The sequence below is a fragment of the Halichoerus grypus genome, chromosome 8, assembly GCF_964656455.1.
Source record: "Halichoerus grypus chromosome 8, mHalGry1.hap1.1, whole genome shotgun sequence".
NCBI classification, from domain to species: Eukaryota; Metazoa; Chordata; class Mammalia; order Carnivora; family Phocidae; genus Halichoerus; species Halichoerus grypus.
In genome coordinates this window covers 118,472,618-118,497,006 of record NC_135719.1, presented here as the reverse complement: position 1 = coordinate 118,497,006, position 24,389 = coordinate 118,472,618, and the positions used below count along the sequence as shown (strand labels likewise).

The 24,389-nt window shown below is 33.9% G+C and overlaps 1 protein-coding gene across 18 annotated transcripts in view; it reads right to left on the bottom strand.

Annotated features, from left to right (window-relative positions):
* The window catches only part of GPHN (gephyrin), a 598,378-nt gene that overhangs the window by 346,306 nt on the left and 227,683 nt on the right, over positions 1-24,389 (bottom strand). For all 18 annotated transcript variants that reach the window (XM_036071130.2, XM_036071133.2, XM_036071135.2 and 15 more), the window contains exon 3: positions 22,569-22,626. In XM_036071130.2, coding sequence (XP_035927023.1) covers positions 22,569-22,626 — 58 coding nt within the window. The remainder of the gene's footprint in view (positions 1-22,568; positions 22,627-24,389) is intronic.

Sequence of the window (24,389 nt, the reverse complement as noted above, 5' to 3'; positions counted from 1 at the left end):
CCGGATAAAGTATTCTTGGCTGCGTGTTCTTCTTGTTTAGTACCCTGAATATGTCTTACCAGCCCTTTCTGGCTTGCCAGGTCTCTGTGGATAGGTCTGACGTTATTCTGATGTTCCTCCCTCTGTAGGTAAGGAATCTCTTTCCCCTAACTGCCCTTAAGATGGTTTCCTTGTTTCTAAGATTTGTGAGTTTTACTATTACATGCCGGGGCATTGGTCTGTTTTCCTTGATCTTGGGAGGGATCCTTTCTGCCTCTAGAACATGGATGTTTGTTTCATTTTAAGCTGTTTCTCCCAGGCCTCCTCTTTTTCCTTCTTTTCTATCAATTATTCTTCTAGTTCACTAATTCATTCTTCTGCCTCGTTTACCCTACCTGTTAGAATATCTAGATTAGAGTGGATCTCATTGATAGCATTTTTAAGTTCTGCCAGTTCAGCTGTCATTTCTGCCCTTAGAGAATCTATGTTGCCATTAATCGATTTCTCCATTCTAGGTATCATCTTCATAACTGTTATCCTGAAGTCCATTTCCAACATCTTGGTTATATCTGTATCCATTTGTAAATCTGTGGCAGAAGTCACAGTCTCTGAGTCTTCCCTATTTTGGGGGTTCCCCTCCTAGTCATTCTGTTGAAGGGTGGTGGAGGGAATGTACAGGGTCCAAATTACTGACCATAACCCAAGCAAGATGCACCTGTTTTTTAGGGACTTTAGGGTTGTAGGCCTCTTGTTCTTCCAGCCTGTCTTCTGGGGGAGGGGCCTGCCACGCTGTTACTCAGGGAACTCTGTTTGGGCAGAGTTGCCTTGCCCCCTGTGGAGGGGGGAATGGGGTCAGTGAAAAACGTTTTTTGGGGGCTTTTGCTCTCTGGTGGCTTTCCCTGGCGGCTTCTTCCGAGAGTCAGAGCAGAAGAGATGGTTTCCAACCCTCTGCCTCAGAACAGAGAGATCGCAGTCTGTTCTTCAGTGAGCTCTCCAGGCCATACTATCTCCGTTTCTGTCTGTGCTGCTAAAAACTGCAGCCTCCTGGGTTGTTTGTCCCTCAGCAGCGCTCCCAGTCCTTGCCTCAAAGTCCAGGCACATCTCTGCCCTTTGTTCTTCTACAACCGCCAGCTGACCCCAGTTTGCACGCACGCCTGTGTGGCTCCAGGTTTCAGTCCAGCGGTGCTGCCCTAAAGTCCTTTCCCCACCGCTACCGGTCTGCGAGTCTGTGCCCTGTCCCCAGCGGGGTAGGCTTTTGCGCACCGGTGGTGCAGGATCCCGAAGGCTCCCTCCCCCTTCCGTTTATCTTCCGATATCTGCCTGTGGAATTACGGCTCCCTGCTTCATACCTCAAAACCAACTGCCTGCAATTTTCTGTTTGTAGAGATCCAGATATATCTACTTACATCTCAGGCTGATTTCATGGGTGTTCAGAGTGGTCTGGTAGATATCCCGCTCAATCCAGGGGACCAGTTGGAATAGGGTCCCCTACTCCTCTGCCATCTTTTCCCTTCCCCCCAAACCTGTTTTATTTAAAGACAAAAAGATACTTTCAAAACACTTTCCAGCAATTATACTTTTCAGTTCTACAATTTTGATTTGGTTCTTTTTAATATTTTCTATTTTTTCTGCTAAGATTTTATATCTCATCATTCATTACAAGGCTATTTTCCTTTACTCCTTGAGCCTGGTTATAGAACTGCTTTAAAAATCTGTTAATTAAAAAAAAAAAAAACTTTGTTAATTCAAATAGCTGGGTCATCTTTGGGTTAGTGACAGTTGATTATCTTTTTCCTTGAGAATGGGTCACATTTTTTTGCTTTTTAATGTTAAATAATTCTGGACTGTATTCTGGACATGGTGAATGATATATTGAAGAGACACTAGGTTTTGTTATATTGTTTTGAAGAATGTTGATTTGTTTTTATTCTAGTAAGTAGATGACTTGGGTAGACTGAATTGCAAACTCCATCTGTTCTGCAGTGGATGGCAATTCAAAATTCAATTAAATTCCTTTAGTCCTAATTGTGCTGCCTGTAGTTTATCCAGCACATTCATGGTTCAGAAATCAGCCAGAAACCTATGCTTATTTACAGAATTTGAGGCTCCTCCCTTTGGCTATCTCCTTTACAGGTTATCTACTCCCCCCTCCCAACTTGAAAGCAGTTGTGGTTGTCCCAGACTCTGTTCTTCTAGCCAGTAAGCTTGTAGGTTTTAGCTACCAGGTAGTCCAGACTGGGACCTACTCTCAGGTTAAAAGTTATAAATATGTAATATTCAACTAGAGCCTTCTTCCAAATGATAGAATCTTCATGCTTTTGGTTACTATCCAGTGCTTTCAGATAGTTATGTTTTTGTTTAATCTAGAGTTTATAACTATTTATGGTAACAGATAGGAGCTTCTGATAGGAGCTACTGAGCAATACTGGAATAGAACTTCCCTGTAAAGCAAGTTAAACACTTATTATTTTATTTATCAATAAAATATAGTACCACCTCTATGAGTTTGGCATTCCAAGCATTCTACTCACTGTTGTAGAACAGGCAATATAAAAACAAAGTAAGTGGCTATGTGAAAGAAATTTGATTAAATATATCATCTGTTCATAATTTTAAAGTAGGTTCTAGAAATGATAGTTGGTGAAAAAATAAATGTTTTGTATTTTAACCTATTTCTATTTTTTATTCTGCTTCTAATTTTTTGGCCCCAAAAGAGAATAGGCTGTGATTTTTTATGATTCTAGAAAACATACTTATTAAAAAGACAAAAATAATTCAATCAACATAAAAGGTATGAAGAATTGAAAATCACTAAAAATTTAGCAAAAATAACCCATTTTAAATTTATGTTAATCATCCTTCCACACAAATTTCTATACATAAATAAATACACATGGATACACAGAGATGCACATACACAATCGGATATTTTTAACTTGTTTTTTCATTTTGACAATATGTCATGAATAAGCTCACTATAATGATTTTTAGGTCAACCAATAGTCTGTATATTTTAATTTGAAAACCCTACTGATAAATATTTATACTTTTAGTTTTTTTTTTTTTTATTTATAACCAACAACATTTACTTTTATAAATTTTCTAATTGTGAGGCACTGGGGTAGAATAAGAGGTAATGGAAAGGGTGTTAGACAGATCTGGGTGCCTGTTCTTCCAGTTCCAGTCGACTAACTAGCTTTGGTTCCATAGGCAAGTTACTAAAACTCTTTGAAACTTGGGTCACTGTTAGAAAGTATAAAGTAAATGAGAACATGAAAAGCATCTACTATAATTCTGGATACAGAATAAAAACTTAAAAAAATAGGTGCCTGTTTATATGCACACATGTGTACATCCACACACATTATGAAACTTCTTAAGGAAGCAAAGATATTTGGTCAAACCACATTATTTATTACAAGTTTCTGTATATACTAATGTGAGAACGTGACGTAAAAATACACCTTCAGATTGAAATTATATAATGGGCAGGAAATAGAATTTCTGTCACAATTATATCACCTTCTCTCAAATGTCAGTGATAAACCTCTGACCAAGTTTTGTATATGATATGGGTTTTCCTTTGAACATTTTATTCCAGGCTGAGTATAGCTAGACAAATAATTAAGCATGGATAACATATATTATATAATTACTTTAATTCTACTTAAAAATTTCCTTAACAAAAACGATCTAGAACAGCTTTATTCACTGATATTTAGCACTCTGTGGAATATAAAAGGTCTGATTTATAGTAAGTCTTACACAGTAATAACTATCACTGTGGTTTTGTTTTCCATTAGAATCTGAGTGATAAAAAGAATCTTTAAGATGTTACAATATAATTTAAATGTCTATTAGTAAAAATAGCAGTATTTAGCAATACTAAATTGATTTTAGTAAGTTAAAGAAAGTATAGTGTTCTGTTAAAATTTTAGCAAATACTTCTGTATAAATATTATGTAATAATTAGTAAGAGAAATATAGAACATTGATTTATAGGCAGCAAAAAATACAGGTATCTTTTCAGAGAGTCAAGAACTAGAAATGAAATGGTTCTGATGTCCACAGGAAAATTACCTATTCCACAATATACGATAAGTAATAGTAAGTTCTGGGTAAAAAAAGAAGCGGGGGGAAACTAAATGATCAGAAATATAGTAGAGAGAAGACCTGTATAAATTTAATATTTATTATACTTAAAATATATTTATTTTTTCCTATTATTCCTCTTGGATTCTCTTACTGTGAGAAGATAGCATAGAAAAAGGAACTCTCAATGAAGTGAATAGTACCAGAAAAAAAAAGAGAAAGATGAAAATCACTAACAGTGGGGCGCCTGGGTGGCTCAGTTGGTTAAGCGACTGCCTTCGGCTCAGGTCATGATCCTGGAGTCCCTGGATCGAGTCCCGCATCGGGCTCCCTGACGGCAGGGAGCCTGCTTCTCCCTCTGACCCTCCCCCTTCTCATGTGCTCACTCTCTCATTCTGTCTCAAATAAATAAATAAAATCTTTAAAAAAAAAAAAAAAAAGAAAATCACTAACAGTGGATAAATCAGACAAAGGCACTAAATTGTTTGGTTGGGAGAATGAATACATTTTTAAAGCAGGATCTTACTTGTATGTTTTAAAGACCACCAACATTCATCAATCCCCCCAAATAGGATTCTTCCTTTGAATTCCTTAGCTCAGAGATTGGCATTATCTCCCATGAAGTTGTCTAAGCTAAAAACCTGAATTAATCTCCATTTCTATTCCTCATTACTCAAGTCTACTTGGAACATACCACATAGCTGTCATTGTGTTTACTATGTACTACGTACTGTGCTAAGTACTTTACATTTACTTCTCACAGCAAGGTAGGTCTTGTAATTCAACAAAGGTAGGCTTTTGTTATCTGTATTTTTAGGAAAACACAGAATGGTTAAAATACACACAAGGTCACAATCCAATTAAGGTGCAGAGCCTGTTTTATTAACTATTGTGATATACCTTCCATACTTTCATTACTGTTGCCACTGACATGAACCTTGTCTTTATCATTGCTCATCCAGATTGGCATACAGTATCCTAAGTATTCGACCTCTGACTCTATACCTCCCTCAAACTCATTTTGATAAGGAAAATAAATCCTCTGAAATAAATCTGGAAATGTCTTTGCTTCAAAATTTTTAGAAGCTTCCCTCTCTAAGACATTAAAATCATTTACAATGTGACTCCAACCTAATTTTTCAGCCTCATCTCCTGCAATTATTAATAACCCCTCGACTTCAGCCAATTTGTACTTCTCTAAAAACATTGTTTATTAATGTTTAGTGTCATTTTTCACATTTTTTTTCTTTAGAAGTCCTTTCCATCATATTCTCTATGAAGAATTCCTTGACTCTCTAGCCAGAGTTAGTCACTGTCTCCTCTGTACTCTAAAAAAAAAATTTATACATATATTTAATACAGAAATTACATTTTATAATAAAATAAAATTGTCTCTTCTACTAGACAATGAACATCTTCAGGTCATTCATTTAATCAACAAATATTTATTTACTAAATATAACTGAAAAGATAGACAAGATGACCTATATTAAAATTAAGTTATTTCTATTCATCAGAGACACTTTTAAGAAAGTAAACAGGGAAGCAATAGAGTGGGAGAATAAATGTGCAATACATATATCAAACAAAGGACACATATCCAGAACATTTAGAGAACACCTATTAATAAATAAGAAAAATATAGTTAACCTAATCCTTTAAAAGTGAAAGACGTGTATAGTCACTTCACAAGAGAGGACACCCAAATGGTCAATAAATATGTAAAAAGATGCTCAATATCATTAGTTATTGGGAAAATAGAAATTAAAAACAAATTTTGGTATCACTATTTTGAAACAGTTAAAATGAAAAAAGCCTGACAGTACTAAATGTTAGTGAGAATGTGAAGCAAATTGGAGTTCTCATAAAATGATGATGAGACTATAAATATATACATATACTTGGGAAAACTTTAGAATCTAGTAAAATTATTCATTTCCATACTCTATGAATAGTATTTCTAGGTCATATCTAGCCTGTTAGGTGAATATCTAAGGTCTATGTATACATGTGTGCACCAAAATAGATGTTCAATATCATATATTGCAGCATTATTCATATTAGCCTCAAACTGGAAACAATCCAAATGTACTTGAACAAAACAATAACTACACTTTGTGATAATTTATCTTCATACCTATAATTTGTATACTTTTCTTAATTTGCAACTCATATAGAATATTATACTTCAATAAAAAGTTTTACTTATGAAATAGAACACAAACAAAAGCTATGAAACTGGATGACATAACAGAATTTAAATACACAAAAAGAACAAATGTTAAATACATTATTATTATTATTATTGAATAAATAAATGGGTGAATGAGAGATTTAAGGAAATTTAGGAATAGCATTCCAATTAAAAGAGGGGAGTATCACAGATGGCCAACAGACAACAGACACATGAAAAGATGCTCAACATCACTCATCATCAGGGAAATACAAATCAAAACTACACTGAGATATCACCTCACACCTGTCAGAATGGTTAAATTAACACAGGAAATAATAGGGGTTGGCGAGGATGTGGAGAAAGGGGAACCCTCTTACGCTGTTGGTTGGAATGGAAACTGGTGCAGCCACTCTGGAAAACAGTATGGAGGTTCCTCAAAAAGTTAAAAATAGAACTACCCTATGATCCAGGAATTGCACTCCTAGGTATTTACCCAAAGGATACAAAAATAATAAATCAAAGGGATACATGCACCCTGATGTTTATAGCAGCATTATCAACAACAGCCAAATTATGGAAAGAGCCCAAATGCCCACTGACTTGGATAAAGAAGATGTGGCGTGTCTGTATGTGTGTGTATATGCATATACACACACACACCCATATATATGTATCTGTGTATGTATGTATGTGTGTATGTGTGTGAGTGGAATATTACTCAGCCATTTGACACAACATGGATAGAGTAGTATGCTAAGTGAAATAAGTCAGTCGGAGACAAATACCATATGATTTCACTCATATGTGGATTTTAAGAAACAAAACAAATGAACACAGTGTGGGGAAAAAAGACAGGAAAACCAAGAAACAGATCTTAACTATAGAGAACAAACTGACGGTTATCAGAGGGGAGGTGGGTAGGGGGATGGGTTAAATAGGTGATGGCAATTAAGGAGGGCACTTGTAATGAGCACCAGGTACTGTATGTAAGTATTGAATCACTAAATTCTATACCTAAAATGAATATTACACTGTATGTTAACCAACTGGAATTTAAATAAAAACTTGGGGGAAAAAAGAGATGAAGGGGGTATCGGAAAGTAACACATTGAAGTAATCTGTTTCTAAGTGGGTTTGCAGTATTCATGTAGAAAGACTAGGTGAATAATATTTTATATCTATGCTAATACAACTCTTATGATGATAAAAGGATCCAGATTCTGAGTATGAATCTGGTTCCACCACAAGTTGCTGTGTGATTTTGGGCATATCACTTAAACTCTGTTTGCCTCATTTTTCTCACTTATGAACAGGAACAATAATAATACCTACCTTATTTTTTTTAATGAAAATTAAAACAAGTTAGCATTTGTAAAGCACTTACAACAGTGCCTGATAGATCAAACATTAAACAAACACACCAGAATTCTGGCAAAATGATTTTACTTTATAATTTCACTTTAATAAAGCTTAATCAACTAATATACTACTAGATATAATAAAAGTGTTTCACTAATAAAGGATTTATACACAAACCAAACAGCTTTTCCATATCCTGGCAATAATTAGTTAAAAAAAATATAAAAGGATTCCTGCTTTTGGGCAGAATGCAGTAGGTCACAGCAGGTCAATACCATACAGTAACAAGTAAACAAAATCAGATAATTACAAAAATCTTACTTTTAAAGACATAGGAGAACTACAGAAGCAATAAATTAGACAAAGTAAAATTCCAGAAATGGGAAAACATTTCTGAGTTAAACTAACATTCTCCAGCTTTTCACATCTACCCAGCAACCCATCCTTACTGGGGGTATTTGCTGATTTGGGTCAAAGGGCTGACCATCAGCTTTTCCATGAGGAGAGTCTCTACTGGGAGGAAAATAAACCAGAAAGCTTTTAGGCATTTAGAAATTAGAAATCTGAATACACTCAAACACATGGCTGTTTTTCTCCTTAGAACCACTAGATTGTGGTGCTATACACAAGGCTGTAAAATGAGACAACAAGATTAAAGACAGAATAAAATCTTTTGCATTCTTCATGGTGCTTAAAAAACAAAGGCCTGCTAGGGAAGCCTGACCATAGAACAATGCTAGTTTCCCCTTCAAGATATTTGCCAGTTTTTGAGGCTTATATTGGTTAGGCTGCAGGTAAGAGAGCTAGGCTGGGCCCTATGCCTATCAGAGCTAAATCTCCTGTTGTCATTCAGGAATAAAGGGATGTAAACCCACTATTCTCAATCCAGCTCTAAACCAGATCAGTTCCTGACTGGACTGGAGTAATCAGTTTCTCATACGTTCTGCCTATCAGTAGAAAGGGAGACATTCTATGATGAGTGATAAATCATTGACAAACAATATGGTTCTTTAACCTATAAAATAAATTTATAAAAATTATTTGGCATGCAAGAAAATAGAACCCAATACTAAGATAAAAAAAAACAAAAACAAAAACAAACACACAGATAAAAAACCCCATAACAGATGCTTGGGGAGTTTGCAGCCAAGAACTTTAAAGTAAACCATAATTAATACATTCAAGAAAATAGAAGAAAGTTTTTTTTTTTAATAGATGAAATGATGAAGAATTTCAACAGAAAATTAGAATCTAGAAAAAAATTAAATGGACACATACAATATACTGGAACTCAGATCTAAATAGATAGGTTTATTAGGATTAAAGAATGTAAACATAGGTCAAAAGAAAAAATGCTGTAGAATGCAAGAATATTAAAGACAAATAAACAAAAAAGGTATAAACTGATGTAGAGAAAGTAGGAAGAATGAACAAGCAGGGCAAACCATATATGTGGAACATACTTTCAAAAGGTCTAATATCTGTATAATTAAACCCCCAAAAGAGAAGACAGAATGGGAAGAAGCAATAGTCAAAAGAAATGTTTAAAAATCCCCCCAAGTTACTATGGGAAATGGCAAAAGTGATGATTAGTATTAAAAAGGTAACAGGTGCATAGTTGTAATGCACCCTGGGATAAATCACCAAAAAAAAAAAAAAAAGCCATAAAAAAATCAAAAAAATCCCCACAACAAAGCCCACTCAAACTACATGTAACAAATTAATAAAAGGAAAAAACTAAATAATACAAGCTACTCTATTAATCTAAAGGACAACAAAAAAGGAGAGGAGACAGAAACTAATGAGCCAAATAGGAAACAAACAATAAAGACTATATTAATAATTATAATAAATGTAAATGGCCTACATGCTGTAAGTGAAAAACAAGTGTTTCAGAAAAAGTATGAAGATGCTTATAAGAGACATTTATATTTTAAATATAACAAGAAAGGACAAAAGTATATGATAGAAAAATAAATGCTATGCAAACATCAACCAAAGTAAAGTGGTTGTAGCAATATTATATCAAACCAAGTAGACTATAAGGCAAGAAATGTTAGATGAAGAATATTTTGTACTGATAAAAGAATCAATTCAATAAGCAGATATAAAAATATTTATAAACAGTAACAGAGCTACAAAAAATATACGGAAGAATTTGACAGAATTAAAAGGAGAAATAGATATAAATCTCCCTCATAGTTATTTATATACAACACTAAATCCAACACTGCAGAAGGTACAGACTTTTTCAAGTGCAAATGTAAAATTACCAAAATAGACAATACACTGAACCATTAAGCTGCTGCCCGAGGGTCTTCTGCTCAGCCTGAAAGTAGATGCTAAATGAGATTCCTTCTCTTGGAACACTGAGAAGTCTTGAAAGATCCTCAAAAACAAGGACATATCAAAAATAAATCAGCATATTTAGACAATCACAGAGGTTCAAAAGATAACCAAGAACAAGTGCAAGGGTAATTGAAAAGGTTCATCACATACATAAGACAATTCCTTCAAGACTGAGAGGAGGTAGCTGTTTTGCCTAATACATAGAAGTAAACAGAGAGTTAAGCAAAATGAAGAAACAGATAAATATTTTCCAGTTGTGAAAACAAGACAAAACCTCAAAAAAGGCCTTAACGTTATAGAGATAAATTATCTGATAAATAAATCAAAATAATGGCCATAAAGGTGCTCACTGAACTCTCAGGAGAAGAATGGAAGGACACCGTGAAAACTTTAACAAAGACACAGAAAATATAAGAAAGTATCAAACAGAAGACACAGAACTAAAGAATACAGTAACTGAATTGAAAAATACACTAGAGGAGTTCAACAGTTGACTACTGAAATGAAGAATGAATGGATCAGTGAGCTGGAAAACAAAGCATTAGCACTCACCCAGATAGAGCAGCAAATAGAAAAAGGAATTTTTTTAAATGAAGACAACTTAAGAGACCGACAGAACATTAAGTGGGATAACATTTGTGAAGGAGAAGAGATAGAGAGAGAGAAAGGGACAGAAAAGAAATAGCTGCTGTAACTTCTCTAACATGGGTAAAGAAATAGACATCCATGTCCAGGAAGCCCAGAGAGTTAAAAAAAAAAAAAAAGGGACCCAAAGACCCATCAAGACATATTCTAATTAAAATGTAAAAGTTAAAGATAAGAGAGAATCTGAAAGGCAGCAAGAGAAAAGCAACTTATTAAATACAGGGGAAACCCAATAAAGCTATCAGATTTCTCAGGCAAAACTTTGAGGTCAGAAGAAAGTTGCATGACATATTTGAAGTCCTAAAAGAAGAAATTCAAACTAAGAAATCCCTACCTGACAAGATTATCATTCAGAATTGAAGGAGAGATAAAGAATCTTTCAGATAAGCAAAAGCTTAAGGTGTTCATCACCAATAAACTGGTATTATAAGAAATGTTAAAGGGAATTTTTTAAACAGAAAAGAAATGGCACTAAATAATAACAAGAAAATATATAAAAGTAAAAATCCCACCAGAAAAGATAACTATATAGTAAAGATAGTAGATAAGTCACTTGTGAATCTACTGTGAAGGGTAAAAAACAAAAGTAACAAAATTAAACTAAAATAATTGGTTAAGGCACACATACAATAAAAAGAGATAAAATGTGACTTTAAAAACATAAAACTTGAGGCGCCTGCGTGGCTTAGTTGGTTAAGCGTCTACCTTCAGCTCAGGTCATGATCCCAGGGGCCTGGGATTGAGCCCTGCATTGGGTTCCCTGCTCAGCGGGGAGCCTGCTTCTCCCTTTCCCTCTGCCATTCCCCTGGCTGTGCTCTCTGGCTCTCTCTATCTCTCTGTCAATTAAATAAAAAAAACTTAAAAATAAGTAAATAAAAAATAATAACATAAAACTTAGGGAGAAGTTGTAAAAATATAGTTTGGGAATGTATTCAAATTTAAGTTGCTATCAACCTAAATAGACAGTTCTATACTTAGAATGTTATATGTGAACCTCACGGTAACCACAAAGCAAAAACTTATAGTAAAACACTAAAGAAAGACAACAACCGCAAGAGAGAAGCAGCAGAGAGGAACTACAAAAACAGCCAGAAAACAAAGAACAAAATGGCAAGAAGTATATACCCATCCATAATTACTTTAAATGAAAATGGACTAAATGCTCCAATCAAAAGATGTAGAGTGACTGAAAGGACAAAAAAAAACAAGACTCATCTACATACTTTCTACAAGAGACTCACTTTGGACGTAAAGACATACACTGACTGAAAATGAAGGGATGTAAAAAGATATTCCATGTAAATGCAAATAGTATAGCTATACGCACATCAGACAAAACAGATTTTAAAACAAAGACTGCAACAAAAGACAAAGAAGGACATTACATAATGATAATGCAGCAGGAAGATATAACATTTATAAATGTATAAGCACCCAAAACAGGAGCACCAAAATAATACAGCTATTATTAGCAGACCTAAAGGGGGAAATTGACACCAATATAATAATAGTAGGGGACTTTTAACACCCTACTTACATCAAAAGATAAATTATCTAGACAGAAAATCATAAGGAAGTACCAGTCTTAAATAACATATTAGATCAGATGGACTTAATATATATAGAACTCTCCATCCAAAAGCAGCAAATATACATTCTTCTCAAGTGCACATGGAACATTCTCCAGGATACTCCACATGTTAGGCCATAAGATAAGTCTCAATAAATTCAAGAAGACTGAAATCATATAAAGCATCTTTTCCTACCACAATGATGTGAAACTAGAAATCAATTACAAGAAGGAAATTGGAAAACATTACAAATACATGGAGATTAAGCAAAATACTACTGAACAACCGCTGGGTCATCAAAGAAATAAAAAGAAGTAAAAAAAAAATGGAGAAAAATGAAAACAAAAAAAGGAAATACCAAAATCTATTGCATGCAGCAAGAGCAGTTCTAAGAGAGATATTCATAGCAATACAAGCCTACTTGAGGAAACAAGAAAAATCTCAAACAATCTAAATTTATACTGGTAAAGGAACTAGAAAAAGAACAAACCAAGCCCAATGGTAGTATAAGGAAGGATTCAATAAATAACAGAATGAGATAAATGAAATAAAGACTAAAAAGACAAAAAGAAAGATCAGTGAAACTAAGAGCTGGTTCTTTGAAAAAAATAAACAAAAATGATAAAACTTTAGCTAGATTCCCCCGGGAAAAAAGAGAGTAGGCTCAAATAAATCAGAAATGAAGAGGAGAAGTTACAACTTATACCATAGAACTACAGAGGATCATAAGAGATTACTACGAACAATTACATGCCAACAAATTGGACAACCTGGGGGGGAAAAAAAGATAAATTCCTAAATATATACTATCTTAAAGACTGAATCAGGAAGAAACAGAAAACATAAATAAAGTGATCACAAGTAAGGAGATTGAATCAGTAATCAAAAACATCCCCCAAAGAAAAAGATCCCATGGCTTCACTGGTGAATTCTATCAAACATTCAAAAATGATTTAATATCTATCCTTCTCAAACTTCTCCAAAAAGCTGAATAGGAAGAAATGCTTTCAAACTCATTTTACAAGGCCAGCATTACCCTGACACCAAAACCAGAAAAGGACACTGCAAAAAATAAAAATTATAATCCAATATTGATAGAGATGCAAAAATCTTGAACAAAATATTAGCAAACTGAATTCAGTAATACATTAAAAAGATCACACACCACGATCAAAGTGGGGCTTTATTCCAGGGATACAAGAATGGTTCAACAAACACAAATTAATCAACATTATACCCATTAAAAAATGAAAGAAAAATCACATAATCATCTCAATATATGCACAAAAAGCATTTGACAAAATACAATCTCCACTTATGATAAAAGCCCTCAACAAAGTGGGTATAGAGGGAGTGTATCTCAACATAATAAAGGCCATATATGTCACACCGATAGCAAATATCATACTCAATAAGTGAAAAGCTCAAAGCTTTTTATCTAAGATCAAGAATAAGACAAGGATATCAGCACGTACTGGTTTTATTTGAAGTAGTATTAAAAGCCTTAGCCACAGCAATTAGGTAAGAAAAGGTACCCAAACTGAAAAGGAAGAAGGAGAACTATCACTATTTGCAGATGACATACTATGTATAGAAACCCTAATACTGCACCCCAAAAATTATTAGAATAAGATAATTCAGTAAAGCTTCAGGATATGACATTATTATGCAAAAAAATCTGTTAAATTTATACACTAATAACGAATTATCAGAAAAAGAAATCAAGAAACAATCCCCCTTATAATTGCATTCAAAAGAATAAAATGCCTAGGAATAAATTTAACCAAAGAGATGAAAGGCCTTTAAACTAAAAAATATAAGAAATCGAAGAAGGCACAAAAATAGAAAAAACATTCTGGGCTCATGGATTGGAAGAACAAATATTGTTAAAACGTCTGTACTAAACAAAGCAATTTACACATTTAATGCAATCTCTATCAAAATAACACAAGCATTTTTCACAGAGCTATAACAAACAATCCTAAAATTTATATGGAACCACAAAAGACCCCGAATAGCCAAAGCAACCTTGAAAAAGAAAAGCAAAGTTAGAAGCATCACAATTCTAGGCTTCGAGTTATATCACAAAGTTGTGGTGATCAAGACAATATGGTACTGGCATAAAAACAGACACAGATTGATGGAACAGAATAGAAGACCTAGAAATGAACCCACAACTATATGGCCAACTAATCTTCGACAAAGAATCTCTAATGGAAAAAAGACTGTCTCTTCAACAAATGTTGTTGGGAAAACTGGACAGCAACATGCAAAAGAATGAAACTGGACCACTTTCTTACACCATATACAAAAATAAATTCAAAATGGATGAAAGACCTAAATGTGAGGAAGGAATCCATCAAAATCCTAGAGGAGAACACAGAAGTATCCTCTTTCACATCAACTGTAGCAACTTCTTACTAGATATGTCTCCTGAGGCAAGGGAAATAAAAGTAAAAATAAACTATTGGGACTTCATCAAGATAAAAAGCTTCTGCACAGTGAAGGAAACAATCACAAAAACTTAAAGGCAACCTATGGAATGGCAGAAGATATTTGCAAATGACATATCTGATAAAGGGTTAGTATCTAAAATTTATAAAGAACTTATCAAACTCAACACCCAAAAAACAAATACTCCAGTTAAGAAAAGGGCAGAAGACATGAATAGACATTTTTCTAAAGACATCCAGATAGCTAACAGACACCTGAACAGATGCTCAACATAACTCATCATCAGGGAAATACAAATCAAAACTAAATGATATAGCACCTCACACCACTCAGAATGGCTAAAATTGAGTTATTTTTTGTACAAGGTGTGAGATTTAGGTTGAGGTTCATTTTTTTGGGTTATGGATATCCAATGGTTCCAACATCATTTGTTGAAAAGGTTATTCATTGAATTGCTTTTGCAGCTTTATTAAAAAATCTATTGAACATATCTGTGGGGACACCTGGGTGGCTCCGTCGGTTAAGCGTCTGCCTTCGGCTCAGGTCATGATCCCAGGGTCCTGGGATCGAGTCCCGCATCGGGCTCCTTGCTCAGTGGGGAGCCTACTTCTTCCTCTGCCAGCTGCTCCCCCTGCTTGTGCATGCTCTCTCTCTCTAATAAATAAATAAAATCTTAAAAATAAAGAACATATCTGTGTAAGTCTTATGGGTTGTCTATTCTGTTTGACATGTCTGTCTTTCTACCAAAACTACACTGTCTTGATTACTGTAAACCTCATCACTGGATAGAGTATCATTGGATAGTCCTTCCACTTTGTTCTTTTTCAAAATTGTGTTAACTGTCCTAGGACCTAGGCTTTTCCATATAATTTTAGAATAAATTTACATAATTGTATGTCTACAAGAAAACGTTGGGTTTTTGATAGGAATTGCATAAAACTATATATATCAATATGGGAAGAACTGACATCTTTAGTGTGTTCAATCTCTCAATTCATGAATATAGCTTGTCTGCCCATTTTTTTAGGTGTTCCTTTATTTCTTTAGCATTTTGTAGTTTTCAGCATACAGATTAACATATGTGTGTTCTTCAGTGTATGCCTAAGTATTCAACTTTATTTGGAGTGATGGTAAATAGTACTGTTTTAAATTTCAGTTTCCAACTGTTGTGAGCATATAAAAATGCAACTGGAGTTGTGTGTGTGTGTGTGTGTGTGTGTTGCTTACATTCCCCAAATTAACTCACTTGACTTACTAGTTGTAGGAATTTTTCTGTAGATACTTTTTTCTATATAGACAATCATACAATCTGCAAATAGGGAGTTTTGTTTCTTACTTGCCAACCTTTGTGCCTTTTAATACTTTTCTTGCCTTACTGTACTACTTAAAATTTCTAGTACTCAGTTGGAAAAAAGTAGTGACAGCAGACAACCTTGCTTTGCTCCTGATCTTAAAGGAGAGCATTCATTTTTTTTCACCATTAAGTATGTTTTTAGCAATAAGTTTTTTGTAGATGTTCTTTATCAAGTTCAGGAAGTTTCCCTCTATTCCTAGTTTGCTGAAAGTTTTTTTTTTTTTATCATGAATGGATTTTTTGATTTTGTCAAACATTTTTTCTACATCAATTGATATAATCATACAATCCTTCTTCTTTAGCTTGTTGATATGGTGGATTAGATTGATTACTTTTCCCATATTGGACAAGTTTTGCATGCCTCAAATAAATCTCATTTGGTAGTGGTTTATAATTTTTTTAATACCTTGTTGGATTTGATTTGGTAATATCTGTAGATTTTGAGTTCATGGTAAGTACTGGTCTGCAGTTTTCATTTTTTGTACTATGTTTTTCTGATTTGTTAGCAGAGTAATACTAGCCTCATAAAATAAGGTGGGTAGTATTTCCTCCCCTTGTATTTTCTGGAAAAGACTGACTAAAACTGATGTCAATTCTTCTTTAATGTTTGGTAGAGTTCTCCAGTAAAACCATCTGGCATGCAGATTTGTTTTTTAGGAGATTTTTCATCATGAATTTAATGTCTTTCATGGTTATAAGACTACACATAATGTCTACTTGGTCTTGGTTAATTTTGGTAGTTTGTGGGTTTTGAGGAAGTGGTCCACTTCTGCTAAGCTGTCCAATTTATGAGTATAAAATTTTTCATAGTATTTTCTAATTATCCATTTAATTGATGGAAGATTTGTAGTGATAGTCTTTGTTCAATCCTGGTATCAGTAATTTTATCTTTTCTCCTTTATCTTTTTTAGTCTAGTGTGTATCAATTTTATTGAGTTTTTAAGAGTCAGCTTTTTATTCCATTGATTTTTCCCCATTGTTTTACTGTTTTCAATTTCACTGATACCAATTCTTGAGTATTACTGGTCTTGCTTTGACAATATCTGGCTCATCTTTTTCTAGTTTCTTGAGAAAGAAATATGAATTACTGACTTGAGAACTTTCCTCTTCTCTAAAAATTAATATTTTCATAGTATATCTTTTTACTTTCAATCCACCTATGTCATTGTTTTTGAAATGAGTTTCTTGAGAATGACATATATTGGATTTCTAAAAACCCATTATGTCAATTTCTGTCTTTCCACTGGTATATTTAAATTATTTATATTTAAGGTAATTACTGATATCTTAGGACTTAAACGTGTCATTTTATTATTTGTCTTCTGTTTCTGTCTTGTTTCTCATTCCTAATTGGGGATTACTTGAACAAACTTTAGGATTCCATCTTAATTTACAGTGTTTTTGAGTATATCGTTTTGTACATTGTTTCTAGTGGTTGCTTTGAGTGGATGCTTTCTATATTATAATTACAAATATGACTTATTGCAGTCTACTTGCATTAACATCTATCATTTCAAGTGAAATGCAGAAAATTTACTTCCATTTAGTCACCCTTTACGTTGCTACATTTTAAATATTGTGTTATTTACTCTACATGCATTGTGCACCACATCATACAGTGTTAAAATTTTTGCTTCAACCGTCAAATGTGACTTAAGAAAACCATAAGAAAAGACAGTCTACTATATTTATCTATTCTGCTGTTTTTCTTTCCTTTCTGAAGTTTCAAGCACTTTTCTGTTATCATTTTCCTTTTCCCCTCCTTTTTTTTCTTAAGTTTTTTCATTTCCTCTCCAATTCTCTTTGGAGAATTTATTTATCCATTCATACAGGGTAGGTTTTTTCGAGACAAATTCTTTAAGTTTTCTTTTGTTTGAATGTGTCCTCATTTCCCTTTGATTACTGAAGAATAATTTCACTGGATTTGGACTTTGTGATTGACAGTTCTTTATATCAGCACTTGAAAAATGTTGTTCCACTTCCTTCTGGCACAACTGTTTTCCACCACCCTCCCCCAATCAGCCATTTATATTGGTGAGTGTACTTTTCAGTTCTGTAATTAACATTTTGTTCCTTTTTGTAATTTCTATTTTCATTTGTTTCAAGAAAATTAGTAATTGCTTGTTGAAGCATTTTTATGATAACTGCTTTGAAATCTTTGTCAGATAATTCTAACATCTGATTCATCTTTGTGTTGTTATCTGTTGACTGTTTTTTTTTTTTTTTCCCCACTGAAGTTGTGATTTTCCTTGTTCTTGGTATGATGATTTTTTACTGTACCCAGGACATTTTGGATATTATGAAACTCTCAATCTTATTTAATCTTTTTTAGCAGATGTCCCTTTGTTATAATATTGTATGAGGGCAATATAAATATATATGTTCAGCTTCTTTCTGGGTCCCACTGACACCACTCTGGCAAAATTGAGGCACTCATTTATACTGCTTCATTAAAGACAGTAGGGTAGAAGTTTAGGTCCTCTCTTGGCCAAAAAGTGGGGCACCCGTTTGCTTCACATTATTGGTAGCGGTAGATGTTCACCTCCCTGCTGGGCCCCGCTGACACCAAGAGGGGAAGTAGAAGGTTAAAACTTACCAAGAACGGAATTATCAATTATCCCCATCTCATTCAGCCTTATTGATGCAGACAGGGATGGAGTCGCATCTCCCTTATAGGCCTCAGAGACACAGGAAAGGGAAGGTAAAGGAGAGTGGTGAGTAGCTCCACCGTGCGTGGTCTCTTTAGTCTTACTGCTGCTGGGTGGGGGTAGAGACTCAGCTCATCACTGGAGTCCACTAACAATATCCTGTCATAGAAAGCAGAACACAGCCTGTTTCCCGTGAGCTGATGGAAGATCCTATCCTACCAGGGAAATCAGAGCACTGTCTATTTTGTGGGAGTGTGGGAGACTGAACAGCTCCCCACCCGTCCTGCCAATAAACACTACCAGGGGAGGGATTCAAAGCTTTGCCATCTGCTTCTGTGGGTAGCAGGGGTGAGGTGGAAGATCAGCTTCCTGCTTGGCTGCGCTAAAACTGTGGGGGAACTAAGTAGTTTCCCCATTGGTGTTTGGCTGGAGTAAGATGAGTATTGCCAAAGGCTTTTGTTCTGTTAGTACACCCCTATCCTGGGTCCTATGGCTTGAATGACAGGATTTCCTAAGTGTTTTTGTTTTGTTTTGTTTTGTCTGTGCTTGTTGGTGTTTCCAGATCGGAGCCTTCATCAGTGTCCTGTTGAGATTAAATAGGAGGCAAAAAGGAAACCCAGCTAAGTCATTGCTGTGTCATTCCTCAAGTCCTGAAGTCCTTAGAAAGTCTGATTTCTTCTTCCTCCTTCAGAGTCTTTCTATGCTTGTTTATTTTATAATGTCCAGGAATTTTTAGTCGTAAAAGAAAAGATTTGGGAAGAACAGAGCTACTGTATTTGGCTAGCACCACAAGTTTCCTCAGTAGGAATACTTTTGAAACTTGATAAACTTACTATAATATTACCTGAAGCAATTAATATATGAGCCAACAGTATAAAAAAACCCCACAAACCTTTCCTATTATGTTAAAAAAAAGCACTATAACCAAAACAGTATGGTGCTAGCAATGGAATAAATAGATAGGTGAATCAAAAGTTCAGGAAAAGACAGACTTATATATGTGTATGTGTGTATCAAGGCATATGAAAATTTAGTATATAATAAATGAGGCAATTCAAACCAGGGGGGGACAATTTGTTTTTTTGTTTTTTTCAATAAATTGGGCTGGGAAAATAAAAATACATTTGAAAAATATTTTGTAAGTTTAGTCATCCCATATATAAAAATAAATTTATACCAATATAAATTACAGATAAAGAATATTTAAACACTTCTATTTAAAATAAATACACCCAAGGTGGTAGTATACCTGCCATAACTATTTGGAAAACAGTTCGATTTCATACAGAAAAGTTGAAAATACACATTACTTAAAACTCAGGAATTCCATTTTTCAGTATATACCTCACAGAAACTCTTACACAGGATGCTTTTATAAGATTTTATACCATCATTTTTCATAATAGCTCCAGATGGAAGCAAGGTGAATGTCCCTCAAGAGTAGGATGTCTCAATAATTTGTGGCACAATGGAGTATTTTACAGAAAAAAAAAAAAATAATAACAAACCCCCCCAAAATCTTAGCTATAGATAACAATATGAATAAATCTCACGGTGTTGAACCAAAGAAGGCACAAGAGAATGTATACATTGTGATTCAATTCATATAAAATTCAAAGAGAAACACAAATAAATTATAATATTTAGGGATGTGTATAAAAATAAAACTAAATGAAATAATAAGAACTCAGGATCTTGGGTGGAACAGATGGTCATGATTGGGCCAGGAATGCATTTGCACTTTACCTCTTAAGCTTTTGGCCATCCATCCGCTATGTGGTGATTTATTGTAATCAATCAACAAATGCTTAATTCAAACTATGTATGAACTAAATAATAATTTCTGGTGCTAGAAATATTGTGAAGATTACCATACTTTGTAAAAATTGAATTATGTTTTATTAATCAATCATATTTTAATAATAAAAATACACATGTGTATTTATTTATACATGGTATATTGTGGATGTATTTCAAATTTAAACTCAATTTTACTATTCAGATAATTTAAAATTACTCAGTTATTTGCCAACTAAAATGAACATTACAACCAGATGTTTCACATTTTCTCCAATCAAAACAAAAAGATTATATCTGATTTCAGTTGAAAATGATAATGGTGCCATCAAATAAATGTTGATGAAATATTTTATAGCAAGTTTTCTTCTAACGCTTTTGAAACAAGAATCAATTTCATATCTTTTATGCCTCAGGCTTCAAACTCTCTGAAGCTGTTTTAGATATAATTCCAGTAATTAATTTTAAAAAAATCATATAGTAATGTCATCATGAATCATGTTTTTTTGAAGGAATCTCCTGAGGGACAACTCTTATAATTCTAGAATTTCAAAAAACACAATGAAAAAATTATTTCTTTAGAGAAAAGTCACTATAAAACATAGCAATGTTTCTTCTAATTAATTAAACTAATAAAAAAATATATGAATCCTGTGGTTCTTGGACAGGTCAACAGTTTTGGTCTACTGCTATTACTTCATAGAGCTTTTTTAGGTGATTCCATTAACTAGCATGCCCTCAAGTAATTCTTGGATAAGGACAAATCCCAGTATCAACTGAAAGATAAAATTATCTTTCTTCTGAGGTTCTGGCTGATTTAACCAATGACTTAATGGGTATTTGGTTACCTGAGAGGGACCTCAAATTCATAAGTCCAAAACTTACCCTCTTTCCTCTCAAACTTATTCCTTCTCTTATATCTCCTCTTTAAGTTAATAGCAACACAAGCTGGATTGGACTTAAGGTTTCTGTCAACCAAAGTATTTTATGAATATATATAAAGTTGGAATGGGTCTTTTCACACTCCTGTTTTTTTTTTCCCTGCTAGAATATAATTATTGGATTAATTTCTGATATTGGCTATACAGAACACCAGACATATTGAAACTAATAGTATATTACATAATAAAGACCAATGACATTAACTGATTTGAAAATAATGTGAGCAAATGAACGATTATTGACTAAGATTTGAATTTATTGAACTTGATTTTGGAAAGCTTGATTAAATCAAGCTTGATGATTTGTTTGGATCTTTAAATGTCATTGTTAACAATTTAACTCAGTATTGCTATCCTTGATTATTGCTATCAAGTTGTTAAATTTTATTTATATAATAGATAATAAGTTCAGTTCTGATTAGATTGTAAATTGCTCTTGGGGAAGGGCCACATGATATGCCAGAAGACTAACAGTCCATAGGACTGGGTAAAATGTTAACAACAGAAGAATGCAGATTATGTAATTTTCAAAGAGTAAGGTCAAGTTTTCATTTAATGTACTATAAATTTTATTTTATTTTTTTAAAGATTTATTTATTTATTTATTTGACAGAGAGAGAGAGACACAGCAAGAGAAGGAATACAAGCAAGGGGAGCAGGAGAGGGAGAAGCAGGCTTCCCGCTGAGCAGGGAGCCCGATGCGGGGCTTGATCCCAGGACGCTGGGATCATGACCTGAGCCAAAGGCAGACACTTAACGACTGAGCCACCCAGGTGCCCCACGTACTACAAACTTTAAATTGCAATTGGCATACTGTGTTTTCAGTGGAACCAGAAAATATTTTCTAGAAGATTGGTATTTATAATTAGTGAAAGCCTACAGGGAAAATAAATTAAAACAAGATAGAAAGATAATCCATTATGCACACTAATGCTATATATAGTGTTTCTTAAATAGATTTTCAATGAATTTCACATGAAGTGTTCCTTTTTAATCTTCCAAATAATTTTCAAGAAATGCATTGATAATGGTGATTGAAATCTGATGGGAATTACCTTATATTTTTTAATTAAAATAGATAACTGTATTAAATGAGATCCCAACACACCCAAACATTCAATAGTATAAAGAAAAAGCAATCCTTCCCCCACCTACCCGGCAAGATACTAAGTCTTCTTAGAGATGAAAAATGGCATACTATACCTTGATTTCTTCTATTTCATCTGGTACTATCTTGTATGCTGATATAGTCCCACCCAACCTGAAATTAGGAAAAGAAAATATTCTCAAAACTGGCAATAGTCTATAAAAATATATGGAGTATTTCTGCCATTAGCATCAGAATGCCACCAATAATTGCCCATTGCCCGCCCCAATGACCATGGAATAAAAACGACCTTTTCATGCTTAAGTTTTCCATATGTTACTTAAAAAGAGGTAGATAATGAATGACTACTAAAAGAGGAAACATTAAGTTATATTTTTAACTATAAACTTCTCTTATTGATACTTTTAGTAATGTTACCACTTTTACTGATGGATTCTGTCACAACTAAGATGTAGCAAGAACTAATAACAGATATGATATTTGCCTTTTTGGTTTGTTTTTAATTAACATAATTTACTTTTTATAGAGTAGTTTTGAATTTACAGAAAAATTGAGTAGAAAGTAAAGAGATTTATTTCCCAGATGCCCCACCAGTTTTCCTTGTTATTAACATCTTACATGAGTCACAATTGATGAACCAATAATGATTTTGCTTCTTTTTAAAAATAATTTAAACAAGGACTTGGAGAGATGTGAGTGGTGTCCAGCACTGTCCAAGGAAAAGAGATGAGTGTTTAAGGGTTACAATTTAATCCCTAAAATATGATCTTTGCCTTAAGGCAGTGAAGTCATTACTGCCATGATCACCTGTTTGAAAATGTTTTTTTAAGAAAGTAGCTAAGAATTATGTAACACTTATCAATTGCCAGACATGTGATATATTATCTAATTTAATTCTTTTTTTAAAGAAGATTTTATTTATTTATTTGACAGAGAGAGATATAGTGAGAGAGAGAACACAAGCAGGGGGAGCGGAAAGGGGAGAAGCAGGCTTCCCCATGAGCAGGGAACCCGATGCAGGGCTTGATCCCAGGAGGCTGGGATCATGACCTGAGCTGAAGGCAGACGGTTAACTACTGAGTCACCCAGGTGCCTCTAATTTAATTCTCATAACAGTTGCCATTGTAAAAATTGGGATATTGAGACACAGAGTGATTCAGTAATTTCCACAGGTAATTGAAGGATGTAACTGAGATGCACATTAAGTATAAAATATGTACCAGATTTAAAGTACTTAGTATAAAAAAAGCTAATTAAAAAATACTGAATACATTTTAAAATAATATGGTGGATATATTGAGTTAAGCTATAGTTTTAAAATTAACTTCATCTGCTGCTTTTAGTTTTTAAAATGTGACTACAAAAAATTTTAAATTACACATATAGCTTGCATTTGTGACTACTATCATGTATCTATCAGGTACTCTAAGCTCTTAAACATCAAGATTACCTATCTACCATTACTCAAATTCAGTGCTTAAAAAGGAACTTTCTGACTACTTATTTAACTTTATAAATACTTCAATATCAGAAAAGAGAGTATCAGTCCAAGATGGTGGAGGAGTAGGAGACCTTAGTTTAATCTGGTCCCAAGAATTCACCTAGATAGCTATCAAATCATTCTGAACACCTGCAAACTCAACCAGAGATCTAAAAAAAGAATAGATGCAACTCTAGGGCGCCTGGGTGGCTCAGTCGTTAAGCCTTTGGCTCAGGTCATGATCCCAGGGTCCTGGGATCGAGTCCCACATCGGGCTCCCTGCTCGGCAGGAAGCCTGCTTCTCCCTCTCCCACTCCCCCTGCTTGTGTTCCTGCTCTCGCTATCTCTCTGTCAAATAAATAAATAAAATTAAAAAAAAAAAGAATAGATGCAACTCTAAAAATAGAAAAGCAACCACTTTCTATAAGGTAGGAGG